At 37.9% G+C, this 15,091-nt stretch overlaps 1 protein-coding gene across 3 annotated transcripts in view; it reads right to left on the bottom strand.

Moving 5' to 3' along the window:
• DACH2 (dachshund family transcription factor 2) overlaps positions 1–15,091 on the bottom strand; it is a gene marked incomplete at both ends in the record, with an annotated part of 854,168 nt that overhangs the window by 465,455 nt on the left and 373,622 nt on the right. For all 3 annotated transcript variants that reach the window (XM_080794934.1, XM_080794935.1, XM_080794936.1), the window contains one exon: positions 13,189–13,301. In XM_080794934.1, coding sequence (XP_080651060.1) covers positions 13,189–13,301 — 113 coding nt within the window. The remainder of the gene's footprint in view (positions 1–13,188; positions 13,302–15,091) is intronic.

Here is a 15,091-nt window from a genome sequence, read left to right as displayed (position 1 = left end):
AACAAAATCAAAGAAATACATCGACAGTAATACAATAATAGCAGGGGACATTAACACTCCCCTCACTGAAATGGAAGATCATCTTAGCAAAAGATCAATAAGGAAATAAAGGCCTTAAATGACACACTGGACCAGATGGACATCACAGATATATTCAGAACATTCAATCCCAAAGCAACTGAATATACATTCTTCTCTAGTGCACATGGAACATTCTCCAGAATAGGCCACATCCTGGGTCATAAATCAGGTCTCAATCGGTACCAAAAGATTGAGATCATTCCCTGCATATTTTCAGACCACAATGCTCTGAAGCTAGAACTCAATCACAAGAGGAAATTTGGAAAGAATGCAAATACATGGAGACTAAACAGCATCCTGCTAAAAAATGAATGGGTCAACAAGGAAATTAAAGAAGAATTGAAAAAATTCATGGAAACAAATGATAATGAAAACACAATGGTTCAAAATCTGTGGGACACAACAAAGGCAGTCCTGAGTGGAAAATATATAGCGGTACAAGCCTTCCTCAAGAAACAAGAAAGGTCTCAAATACACAACCTAACCCTACACCTAAAGGAGCTGGAAAGAGAACAACAAAGAAAGCCTAAACCCAGCAGGAGAAGAGAAATCATAAATATCAGAGCAGAAATCAATGAAATAGAAACTAAAAAAATAGAACAAATCATTGAAACTAGGAGCTGGTTCTTTGAAAGAATTAATAAGCTTGATAAGCCCCTGGCCAGACTTATCGAAAAGAAAAGAGAAAGGATGCAAAAAAATAAAATCATGAATGAAAGAGGAGAGATCACAACCAACACCAAAGAAATACAAACAATTATAAGAACATACTATGAGCAACTCTACCCCAACAAATTTGAAAACCTGGAAGAAATGGATACATTTCTAGAGATGTATAAACTACCACAACTGAACCAGGAAGAAATAGATAACCTGAACAGACACATAACCAGTAAGGAGATTGAAACAGTCATCAAAAATCTCCAAACAAACAAAAGTCCAGGACCAGATGGCTTCACAGGGGAATTCTACCAAACATTTAAAGAAGAATTAATTCCTATTCTCCTGAAACTGTTCCAAAAATTAGAAATGGAAGGAAAACTTCCAAACTCATTCTATGAGGCCAGCATCACCTTGATCCCAAAACCAGACAAGGATCCCACCAAAAAAGGGAATTACAGACCAATATCTTTGATGAACACAGATGCAAAAATTCTCACCAAAATACTGGCCAATAGGATCCAACAGTACGCTAAAAGGATTATTCACCATGACCAAATGGGATTTATTCCAGGGCTGCAAGGTTGTTTCAACATCCGCAAATCCATCAATGTGATACAATACATTAATAAAAGAAAGAGTAAGAATCATATGATACTCTCAATAGATGCTGAAAAAGCGTTTGACAAAGTGCAGCATCTCTTCCTGCTTAAAACTCTTCAAAGTGTAGGGATAGAAGGCACATACCTCAATATTATCAAAGCCATCTATGAAAAACCCACTGCAAATATCATTCTCAATGGAGAAAAACTGAAAGCTTTTCCGCTAAGGTCAGGAACATGGCAAGGATGTCCGTTATCACCACTGCTGTTCAACATAGTACTAGGAGTCCTAGCCTCAGCAATCAGACAACAAAAAGAAATTAAAGGCATCCAAATTGGCAAAGAAGAAGTCAAACTATCACTCTTTGCAGATGATATGATACTATATGTGGAAAACCCAAAAGGCTCCACTCCAAAACTGCTAGAACTTGTATAGGAATTCAGTAAAGTGTCAGGATATAAAGTCAATGCACAGAAATCAGTCGCATTTCTTTACACTAACAACAAGACAGAAGAAAGAGAAATTGAGGAGTCAGTCCCATTTACAATCGCACCCAAAACCATAAGATACCTAGGAATAAATCTAACCAAAGAGGCAAAGAATCTATACTCAGAAAACTACAAAGTACTCAGGAAAGAAATTGAGGAAGACACAAAGAACTGGAAAAATATTCCATGGTCATGGATTGGAAGAACAAATATTGTGAAAATGTCTATTCTACCTAAAGCAATCTACACATTTAATGCAATCCCTATCAAAATACCATCCATTTTTTTAAAGAAATAGAACAAATAATCCTAAAATTTATATGGAACCAGAAAAGACCACGAATAGCCTAAGGAATATTGAAAAAGAAAACTGAAGTCGGTGGCGTCACAATTCCGGACTTCAAGCTCTATTACAAAGCTGTCATCATCAAGACAGTATGATACTGGCACAAAAACAGACATATAGACCAATGGAACAGAATAGAGAGCCCAGAAATAGACCCTCAACTCTATGGTCAAATAATCTTCGACAAAGCAGGAAAGAATATCCAATGGAAAAAAGACAGCCTCTTCAACAAATGGTGCTGGGAAAATTGGACAGCCACATGCCAAAAAATGAAATTGGACTATTTCCTTACACCACACACGAAAATAGACTCAAAATGGATGAAGGACCTCAATGTGAGAAAGGAATCTATCAAAATCCTTGAGGAGAATGCAGGCAGCAACCTCTTTGACCTCAACCACAGCAACTTCTTCCTAGGAACATTGCCAAAGGCAACAGAAGCAAGGGCAAAAATGGACTATTGGGATTTCATCAAGATCAAAAGCTTTTGCACAGCCAAGGAAACAGCTAACAAAACCAAAAGACAACTGACAGAATGGGAGAAGATATTTGCAAATGACATATCAGATAAAGGGCTAGTATCCAAAATCTATAAAGAGCTTAGCAAACTCAACACCCAAAGAACAAATAATCCAATCAAGAAATAGGCAGAGGACATGAACAGACATTTCTGCAAAGAAGACATCCAGATGGCCAACAGACACATGAAAAAATACTCCACATCACTTGGCATCAGGGAAATACAAATCAAAACCACAATGAGATACCACCTCACACCAGTCAGAATGGCTAAAATTAACAAGTCAAGAAATGACAGATGCTGGCGAGGATGCGGAGAGAGGGGAACCCTCCTACACTGCTGGTGGGAATGCAAGCTGGTGCAACCACTCTGGAAAACAGTGTGGAGGTTCCTCAAAAAACTGAAAACAGAGCTACCCTATGACCCAGCGATTGCACTACTGGGTATATATCCTAAAGATACAAACGTGGTGCTCCGAAGGGGCACGTGCACCCGAATGTTTATAGCAGCAATGTCCACAGTAGCCAAACTGTGGAAAGAGCCTAGATGTCCATCAACAGATGAATGGATAAAGAAGATGTGGAACATATACACAATGGAATACTATGCAGCCATCAAAAGACATAAAATCTTGCCATTTGCGAGAACGTGGATGGAACTGGAGGGTATCATGGTTAGCGAAATAAGTCAATCGGAGAAAGACAACTATCATATGATCTCTTTGTTATGAGGAAGTGGAGATGCAAGGCGGGGGGGGTTGGGGGGAGGTAGGAAAAGAAAAAATGAAAAGAGGGGATTGGGAGGGAGACGAACCATAAAAGAACTCAATGTCAAGAAACAGACTGAGGGTTGCTGGGGGGAGGGGGGACGGGAGAGGGTGGTGGGGAAATGGACATTGGGGAGGGTATGGGCTATGATGAGTGCTGTGAAATGTGTAAACCTGGCGATTCACAGACCTGTACCCCTGGGGATAAAAATACATTATATGTTTATTAAAATAAAAAAAAAACTTAACAAAAGAAAAGAATGCTTGGATCAAACAGGATTTCAAAGAAGAACTTAAACAATTCATGGAAACCAATGAGAATGAAGACACTTCAGTCCAAAACCTATGGGATACAGCAAAGGTGGTCCTAAGGTGGAAGTACATAGCCATCCAAGCCTCCCTCAAAAAAATTGAAAAATCCAGAATACACCAGCTGTCTCTACACCTTAAAGAAATGGAGAATCAACAACAAATCAAACCAACTCCACACACAAGGAGGGAAATAATCAAGATTAGAGCAGAGATCAATGAGGTAGAAACCAGAGATACAGTAGAACGTATCAGTGAAACTAGAAGCTGGTTTTTTGAAAGAATCAATAAGATCGATAAACCATTGGCCACAGTAATCCAAAAGAAAAGAATGAAAGCCCAAATTAATAAAATTATGAATGAAAAGGGAGAGATCACAAGTAACACCAAGGAAGTAGAAACAATCATCAGAAGTTATTATCAACACTTATATGCCAATAAGCTAAGCAACCTAGATGAAATGGATGCATTCCTGGAAAACTATGAACTCCCAAAATTGAACCAGGAAGAAATTGACAACCTGAATAGACTGATATCTAGTAACGAGATTGAAGCAGTGATCAAAAGCATCCCAAAAAACAAGAGCCCAGGACCTGATGGATTCCCTGGGGAATTCTATCAAACTTTCAAAGAAAAAATAACACATATTCTCCTGAAGCTGTTTCAAAAAATTGAAGCAGAAGGAAAACTTCCAGACTCTTTTTAGGAAGCCAGCATTACCATGATCACCAAACCAGGCAAAGACCCTACCAAAAAAGAGAATTTCAGACCAATATCACTGATGAATATGGATGCTAAGATTCTCAACGAGATCCTAGCAAACAAGATCCAACAGCACATTAAAAAGATTATCCACCATGACCAGGTGGGATTCATCCCTGGGTTACAGGATGGCTCAACATTCGCAAATCAATCAATGTGCTAGAACAAATCAATAAGAGAAGAGAGAAGAACCACATGGTCCTCTCAACTGATGCAGAAAAAACATTTGACAAAATCCAGCATCTGTTCCTGATTAAAACGCTTCAAAGTATAGGGATAGAGGGAACATTCCTGAACTTCATCAAATCTATCTATGGAAGACCCACAGCAAATATCATCCTCAATGGGAAAAAGCTTGCAGCCTTCCCGTTGAGATCAGGAACACGACAAGGATGCCCACTCTCACCACGCTTGTTCAACATAGTATTAGAAGTCCTAGCAACAGCAATCAGACAACAAAGAGAAATAAAAGGTATCCAAATCGGCAAGGAAGAAGTCAAACTCTCTCTCTTCACAGATGACATGATTCTTTATATGGAAAACCCCAAAGACTCTACCCCCAAACTTCTAGAACTCATACAGCAATTCAGTAACGTGGCAGGATACAAAGTCAATGTCCAGAAATCAGTGGCTTTCTTATACACTAACAATGAAAATACAGAAAGGCAAATTAGAGAATCGATGCCATTTACTATAGCACCAAGAACCATAAGATAACCTCGGAATAAACCTATCCGAAGAGGTTAAGGATCTGTACTCGAGGAACTACAGAACACTCATAAAAGAAATTGAAGAAGACACAAAAAGATGGAAGACCATTCCATGCTCTTGGATCAGAAGAATAAACATTGTTAAAATGTCTATACTGCCTAGAGCAATCTATACTTTTAATGCCATTCTGATCAAAATTCCAACGGTATTTTTCAAAGAGCTGGAGCAAATAATCCTAAAATTTGTATGGAATCAGAAGAGACTCCGAATCGCTAAGGAAATGTTGAAAGACAAAAATAAAACTGGCGGCATCACGTTGCCTGATTTCAAGCTTTACTACAAAGCTGTGATCACCAAGACAGCATGGTCCTGGCATAAAAACAGACACATAGAGCAGTGGAACAGAGTAGAGAGCCCAGATATGAACCATCAACTCTATGGTCAAATAATCTTCGACAAAACAGGAAAAAATATCCAGTGGAAAAAAGACAGTCTCTTCAACAAATGGTGCTGGGAAAACTGGACAGCTATATGTAGAAGAATGAAACTCGACCATTCTCTTACACCATACACAAAGATAAACTCGAAATGGATAAAAGACCTCAACGTGAGACAGGGATCCATCAGAATCCTAGAAGAGAACATAGGCAGTAACCGCTTTGATATCAGCCACAGCAACTTCTTTCAAGATATGTCTCCAAAGGCAAAGGAAACAAAAGCGAAAATGAACTTTTGGGACTTCATCAAGATCAAAAGCTTCTGCACAGCAAGGGAAACAGTCAACAAAACAAAGAGACAACCCACGGAATGGGAGAAGATATTTGCAAATGACAGTGCAGACAAAAGGTTGATATCCAGGATCTATAAAGAACTCCTCAAACTCAACACACACAAAACAGACAATCATATTAAAAAATGGGCAGAAGATATGAACAGACACTTCTCCAATGAAGACATACAAATGGCTACCAGACCCATGAAAAAATGTTCATCATCACTAGCCATCAGGGAGATTCAAATCAAAACCGCATTGAGATACCACCTTACACCAGTTAGAATGGCCAAAATTAGCAAGACAGGAAACAACGTGTGTTGGAGAGGATGTGGAGAAAGGGGAACCCTCTTACACTGTTGGTGGGAATGCAAGTTGGTGCAGCCACTTTGGAGAACAGTGTGGAGATTCCTCAAGAAATTAAAAATAGAGCTTCCCTATGACCCTGCCATAGCACTACTGGGTATATACCCCAAAGATACAGATGTAGTGAAAAGAAGGGCCATCTGTACCCCAATGTTTATAGCAGCAATGGCCATGGTCACCAAACTGTGGAAAGAACCAAGATGCCCTTCAACGGATGAATGGATAAGGAAGATGTGGTCCATCTACACTTTGGAGTATTATGCCTCCATCAGAAAGGACGAATACCCAACCTTTGTAGCAACATGGACGGGACTGGAAGAGATGATGCTGAGTGAAATAAGTCAAGCAGAGAGAGTCAAGTATCATATGGTTTCACTTATTTGTGGAGCATAACAAATAATATGAAGGACAAGGGGAGATGGAGAGGAGAAGGAAGTTGAGGGAAATTGGAAGGGGAGGTGAACCATGAAAGACTGTGGACTCTGAAAAACAACCTGAGGGTTTTGAAGGGGCGGGGGGTGGGAGGTTGGGGGAACCAGGTGGTGGGTATTAGTGAGGGCATGGTTTGCATGGAGCACTGGGTGTGGTGAAGAAACAATGAATACTGTTACGCTAAAAAGAAATTAAAAAATTTATTAAAAAAAAGACACTAAATGAGAAGTACATGCTGTCAAGAATACTTAATCCAGCAAGGCTGACATTCAAAGTGGATGGAGAGATAAAGAGCTTCCAAGATCAGCAAGGTTCAAAAGAGTATGTGACCACCAACCTGGCACTACAAGAAATATTAAGGGGGGTATAGTATAAAAGAAGAAAGTCCCCAAGAGTTATATAGAACAGAAATTTACAGAGACAATCTGTAGAAACAAGGACTTCACAGGCAAAATGATGTCAATAAAAACTTATCATTCAATAATCACTGTCACCGTGAACGGCCTAAATGCTCCCATAAAATGGCACAGGGTTGCACTCTGGATAAAATGACAGGACCTGTCCATATGTTGCCTATAAGAGACCCATTTAGAACCTAAAGATACATCCAGACTGAAAGTGAAGGGGTGGAGAACAATCTCTCATGCCAATGGACCTTAAAAGAAAGCTGGGGTAGCGATTCTCATATCAGATAAATTAGATTTTAAGCTAAAGACTGTAGTCAGAGATACAGAAGGACATTATATCATTTGTAAAGGGTTTATTCGCCAAGAAGATCTAACAATTGTAAATATGTATGCCCCCAACATGGGAGCAGCCAACTACAATAGACAACTGTTAATCAAAATAGAGACATACTAATAAGAATACATTAGTTGTAGGAGACCTTAACACTCCACTCCCAGCAATAAACAGGTCATCTAAGCAGGAAATCAACCAAGAAACAAGAACTTTGAATGACACACTGGACCAGATTGACCTCTTAGATATATACAGAATATTCCACCCTAAAACAACAGAATACTCATTCTTCTTGAGTGTGCATGGAACTTTCTCCAGAATAGACCACATACTGAGTCACAAATCAGGGCTCAACTGATACTAAAAGACTGAGATTATTTCCTGCATATTCTCAGACCACTATGCTTTGAAACTGGAACTCAACCACAAGAAAGAGTTTGAAAGGAATTCAAACACTTTGAAGCTAAAGACCATCCTGCTCAAGAATGTTTGGATCAACCAGCAAATCAAAGAAGAACTTAAACAATTTACGGAAACCAATGAGAATGAAGACACTTTGGTCCAAAACCTATAGGATATGGCAAAGGTGGTGCTAAGCGGGAAACACATAGCCATCCAAGCCTCACTCAAAAAAATGGGAAAATCCAAAATACACCAAATCTTTCTATACCTTAATGAACTGGAAAATCAGCAAAAAATTAAGTCAACCCTATGCAGAAGAAGGGAAATAATTAAGATTAGAGCAGAGATCAATGAGTTAGAAACTAGAGATACAGTAGAACACATTAACAAAACTAGAAGCTGGTTCTTTGAAAGAATCAATAAGATAGAAAACCATTGGCCAAACTAATCCAAAAGAAAATAGAGAGGGCCCAAATTAATAAAATCATGAATGAAAGGGGAGAGATCATGACTAACACCAAGGAAATAGAAACAATCATCAGAAATTATTATCAACAGTTACAAGTCAATAAGGTAAGCAACCTAGAAGAAATTGATGTATTTCTGGAAACCTATAAACTTCCAAGAATGAAACAGGCAGAAATTGACAACCTGAATAGACCAATATCTAGTAACAAGATTAAAGCAGTGATCAAAGCCTCCCAAAAAACAAGTCCCAGACTTGATGGATTCCCTGGGGAATTCTACCAAACATTCAAAGAAGAAATAATACCTATTCTCCTGAAGCTCTTCTAAAAAAAAAAAAAAGAAAGAAAGAAAGAAAAGAAAAGAAAGAAAGAAATAGAAGGAAAACTTCTAAACTTTTTCCATGAAGCCAGCATTACTTTGATCCCCAAATCAGGCAAAGACCCCATCAAAAAGGAGAATTTCAGACCAATATCCCTGATGAATATGGAAGCCAAGATTCTAAACAAGTTCCTTGCTAATAGGATCCAACAGTACATTAAAATGACTATCCACCATAACCAGGCAGGATTTCTCCCTGGGATGCAAGGATTGTTCAACATTCGCAAATCAATCAATGTGATAGAAAAAATCAAGAGAAGAGAGAAAAACCACATGGTCCTCTCAGTTGATGCAGAAAAAGCATTTGACAAGATAGAGCATCTGTTCCTCATTAAAATGCTTCAAAGTATAGGGATAGAGGGAACATTCCTGAACTTCATAAAATCTATCTATGAAAAATCCATGGCAAATATCATTCTCAATGAGGAAAAGCTGAGAGCATTTCCCTTAAGATTAGGAGCACAACAAGGATGCCCACTCTGGCCACTGTTGTTCAACATAGTACTAGAAGTCCTAGCAACAACAATCAGACAACAAAAAGAAATAAAAGGTATTCAAACTGACAAAGAAGAAGTCAAACTCTCTCTCTTCACAGACGACATGATACCTTATGTGGAAAAGCCAAAAGACTCCACACCCAAATTACAGCAAGGCAGGAACGTGGCAGGACACAAAACCATTGTACAGAAATTGGTTGCTTTCTTATACCCCAACAATGAAAATATAGAAAGGGAAATTAGAAAATCAATTCCATTTACAATAGCACCAAGAACCATAATATACTTTGAAATCAACCTAACTAAAGTGGTAAAGGATCTGTACTCGAGGAATTACAGAACACTGAAAAAAGGAACCGAAGATTCAAAAAGATGGAAAAAAATTCCATGCTCATGTATCAGAATAATAAACTGTTAAAATGTCTATGCTGCCCAGAGCAATCTATACATTCAATGTCCTCCCAATCAAAATTCCACTGGAATTTTTCAAAGTGCTGGAACAAACAATCCTAAAATTTGGATGGAACCAGAAGAAACCCTGAATCACTAAGGAAATGCTGAAAAAGAAAAACAAAGCTGGGGGCATCATTTTGCCTGATTTCAAGCTTTACTACAAAGCTGTAATGACCAAGACAGCCTGGTATTGGCACAAAAACAGACTGATGGAACAGAGGAGAGAGTCCAGATATGAACCCTCAATTGTATGGTCAAATAATCTTCAACAAAGCAGGAAAGAATATCCCGTGGAAAAAAGACAATCTCTTCAATAAATGGCACTGGGGAAATTGGGTACCTGTGTATAGAAGAATAAAACTCAACCATTCTCTTACACCATACAGAAAGCTAAACTCAAAATGGATGAAAAGCCTCAACGTGACACAGGAATTGTGTCAAAATCCTAGAGGAGAACATAGACAGTAACCTCTTCAACATCGGCCACAGCAACTTCTTTCAAGATACTTCTCCAAAGGCAAAGGCAACAAAAGTGAAAAATAACTTTTGGGACTTCATCAAAATCAAAAGCTTCTGCACAGCAAAGGAAACAGTCAACAAAACAAAGAGGCAACCCACGGAATGGGAGAAGGTATTCACAAATGACACTACAGACAAAGGGTTGATATCCAAGATCTACAAGGAACTCTTCAAACTCAACACCCAAGAAACAGATAATCATGTGAAAAAATGGGCAGAAGACATGAAAAGACACTTCTCCAAAAGATGTTCATCATTAGCCATCGGGAAAATTCAAATCAAAACCACATTGAGATACGACCTTACCAGTTAGAATGGCAAAGAGTAACAAGACAGGAAATAAAAAATGTTGGAGAGGATGTGGAGAAAGGGGAACCCTCGTACACTGTTGGTGGAAATGCAAGTTGGTGCAACCACTTTGGAAACCAGTGTGGAGATTCCTCAAAAATCAAAAATAGAACTACCCTATTACCCTGCAATTACACTACTGGGTATTTACCCCGAAGGTACAGATGTAATGAAAAGAAGAGCCATCTGTACTCTAGTGTTCATAGGGGAAATGGCCACAATAGCCAAACTGTGGAAAGAACCAAGATGCCCTTCAACAGATGAATGGATAAAGAAGATGTGACCCATATATACAATGGAATATTACTCAGCCATCAGTAAGGATGAATACCCAACTTTTGTATCAACATGGACAGGACTGGAGGAGATTATGCTGAGTGAAATAAGCCAAGCAGAGAAAGTCAATTATCATATGATTTCACTTACCTTTGGAGCATAAGGAATAACACTGAGGACATTAGGAGAAGGAAAGGAAAAGTGAATTGGGGGAAATCAGAGGGGGAGACAAACCATGAGAGATTGTGGACTCTGAGAAACAAACTGAGGGTTTTAAAGGGGAGGGGGATGGGGGATGGGTGAACCTGTGGTGGGTATTAAGGAGGGCATTTATTACATGGTGCACTGGGTGTGGTACATAAACAATGAAATTTGGAACACTGAAGAAATAAAATTAAATTTAAAAATAAGTAAATAAATAATAAATTAAAAATTAAGAAAAATAAAAAAAATCATTTCCTGACCCTCAGAGCCTTAACAGTAATTCTTTTTACCTATAGCAGCTTTTATATTTTTTATTTTTAATTTTAAAGATATTTTATTTTGGGGTGCCCAGGTGGCTCAGTTGGTTAAGCAGCTGCCTTCGGCTTGGGTCATGATCCCAGGGTCCTGGGATCGAGCCCCGCATTGGGCTCCCTGCTCAGGGGGGAGTCTGCTTCTCCCTCTACCTCTGCCTGCTGCTCTTCCTACTTGTACTCTATATCTGTCAAATAAGAAAATAAAATCTTAAAAAAAAAAGATATCTTATTTTTTTGTTTGAAATAGAGAGAGAGTTTGAGCATGTGGAGGGCGGGAGGGAGAAGGAGAAGCAAGCTCCCTGATCTGGGGCTTAATCCCAGGACCCTGAGATTATGACCTAAACTGAAGGCAGATGCTTAACAGACTGAGCCACCCAGGCACCCCATATATCATTCCTTTAAAAATTTAAACAAAATACTATGTGAACTGGGATATATAAAGTTTTGAAGCAGAAATGGGGAATCTGATTTACTTCCCCAATTCCATGTCAGCAGGTAAGGAAAGTCCTTGAGAGTCACTTCAGAAACCACTGGTCTACAGGGAAAATCCTAATCTTCTAAACCTGATAAATAAAAAGCTAAGTTCACAAGTTCACTTTTCGGCACACTTTCTATTCTAAACATATTGCCTATGAATCTCCTACTTCAAATATCTAGTGTAGTCTCTTCAGCTTAATTGGTATTCCCCCTAACACACTAGGCTTTCTCATGAGCGTTTATCTGCCTGTAGTTTTCTCCATGCCTAGAATGTTTTTCACTGTTTCTCCTCCTGTCCAACATTCAGTCTACAAAACACAGATCCAAAGTTTCCATCTCTCTGTGTATTACCCAACTTACCAAACTGACTTAGTTGTTCCCATCTCTGTGACCTTAGAGCAACTGGTATGTACTTTTATTATAGTCTGTATTACACTTTAGTGCAATTATTAGTTTATATGTCCTTCTCTCTACTTCTACTGTTGACAAAGACTGCTACTCATACAATTTTTCATTACTTTAGACATAAAATCCCAATACCGTCGGTGCTTTATAAAATTTTGTAAGGATAAAGGTATAAAGATCTCATTGTCATTAAATTCCTTTTCATTTTCTACCATGTAGTAACTGTAATAATTTTTAAATTTCAGTTAGAGAAATAGTAATCTTTTTTTAATCATTTCACGCACTTTTAATTTTTTTGTAGAGAATAAAAAAGTTCAGTGCTAAAGTATAAAACTAGTATTTTTAGCGGAGCACTGTTTATCACAGTGTTGATAAACACTGAATTATTATTTAAGACAATGACCATTTGGACGTTCTTCTTTTCTAATCATAAGACTCCTCTACCAAGGGTACATCTTCTTTCTACTTTTTAACTTAGATTAAAACTGGGCAAGATACACAAATGTTTAAAACCCTTGAAAAGAAAGAAAAATAGACATTACTGAGACATATAAGTAAGTAGATGCTCTGTATTCTATAGGAGACTTTGAGACAAAGCTTGTTTGTCTAGCGCCCCTCATCCCTGCCCCCAGCATACAAAAGTATACATACAATAAGGCCTTGAAAGTGATTTCTTGCAAGGAAATGACAATTTTTTAAAGAGTCATGTCCACTTGATGAGTCACTAGAGTAACAAAACTGTTTTCATGAATACTTTAAAAATTCAATAATGTAACCTCTAGTACAGCTTGAAAGGCTCTGAAGGACAAGGCAGTTAGATCAATATTAGTTTATTTCTAATGCTGGGCAGCATGAACAGACAAGGCTGATCATCAGATGGGTTTTATTACCTGTCGGAGTGATAAGTCCTGGTGATAAAAGGCTGGGGACTGAATGGGGCAGAAGGCGAGCATTGTCCTGCAACACTCCCAAAGAACGCTTAGGAGGCCTGCCAGGCCTGGAACTGTTGGAAAAAAAAAAAACAGACAAAAACAAAGATTAGGTTAAAAACATGCTCCTTTTGGAAATATCATCAGTTGCAGTATTTGTTTCCTCAACTTTGTTTAATTACCAAGTGATAGAATTTTATTTTAAAGACTATTTTCATTGAGTACCAGAAGACCAATACCTTCCTTTCTACTAAATTTCCCAACATAGTTATGGTAAACATTTAAACCATAAAAGATTAATTTTATTTTAGATTACATTTTCAAGGCAGCACTTTGCAATACAGATTACTTATTTGAGAAACCCAAAGTTATCCCCTGTCCTTAAAGCTACATTTGACCCCAAGTATTAATACATGCTACTGAGACCTGAGATAGTGACTCACAGAATTCAGATTGTATAGAATGGGAAATGATTCTCTGCACAGAGATGTAAAGAGGTAAAGAGCTAAGAGACAGAGAATAAGATGTGATTTTTTATTATTATTCTTTTTTTTAAGCATTTCCACAGCTGCCAGGAGACCACCAGGAACAAAGGGCTCCCACTCTCAGTAGATTTTTTAAAATCTACCTACTTTTTAAATCAGGCTATATAACCAGCAGTGCACTCCCCTTGAGTGGCTGTACTAACAAAACCTGCCATGTTTGCTATGTAGGCTGCTTTTTCTCACAGATTTATTAGTGCTTTTAACTGATTACTTGAGGCTAAACTTATAGCATTAACCTGATCTATTTGCACATTCTTCACCATAGTATGAGCAGCTCAGGAATTGCAGTTACAATTGTTAATCCATAAAATAGTAAGTCAGTATCTGGCTTCCATGACTTTAATACAGTCAGTGTACTGACTGTATTATTTGTATCATTTGGACACTGTCACCACAATGAAGAGACTTAAAAGTCATTGAACATTAGGATCAAGTTATTCTCAAGTCATCCAGTATGTCTCATATATTACTTTCTAAAGTTCCCCAAGATATTTCCATTGTGTTTTGTAAAAATGCAGTTTAAAAGCTGAATAATAGGGTTTTTGACAAAATACTAAGCCACTGTTTTAAATAACCCAAGCCACAAAAAACTATAAGACTCAGATAGAGAACATTTCCAAAAATGACTTTTGGTTCACAAAAAAAGTTTAAGTTAAACCTTACTCTATCAATTTTACAGTAGCAAAGTGCTCCACCAATGTAAGACAAACACAGATTTTTAAATGAAGACTACTTCTAGCAATCTTACACAGAGGTACCATTGCCCAATTCATTTTTCACACACTGTGCTGGTGTTATTTTCTTTCATTGTACATCAATATTGTATATCAGTCTAGCATGAAAGATTCTGTTTTTCTCATTCAATGTTTCAATTTTATAAACTGACTCTCCCCTCCTTCTTTCTACTTGATTCTGAGCCATAACTTATTTTATTTAATTCAGTATTGTTATCCTGTTTGCCCTTACCTTGTTTTATGGCTTCCTCTTTTAAGGAAGAGATAAGAGAAGAGCTATTTACTTCAAATGTCCTAAAGGATCCCAAGATTATTGAAAAGTGTTCATCAAGGTATATCCAGTCATTAGAAGTTAAATAATCGTCACTAAACCTGTATACTAAGTGGTTCTTTGCCTTTTCATTTGACAGAAAACAAGCCTACTAACTTTATTCAAGTCTACCCTATTACTTTGTACTTTTTCCAATGTGAAAATTTCAGCACTGTCTTCATACTCACCATCACTTTCAGACTGAATCCTGAGCTAGGCAGATTGATGCTCCTTCTATTTCCATATAATGAGCTAGTTGTTGACAGTGCACATTG

Source organism: Martes martes (assembly GCF_963455335.1).
Source record: "Martes martes genome assembly, chromosome: X".
In the NCBI taxonomy this organism is placed as follows: domain Eukaryota; kingdom Metazoa; phylum Chordata; class Mammalia; order Carnivora; family Mustelidae; genus Martes; species Martes martes.
This window is presented reverse-complemented; position numbering and strand designations above follow the sequence as displayed.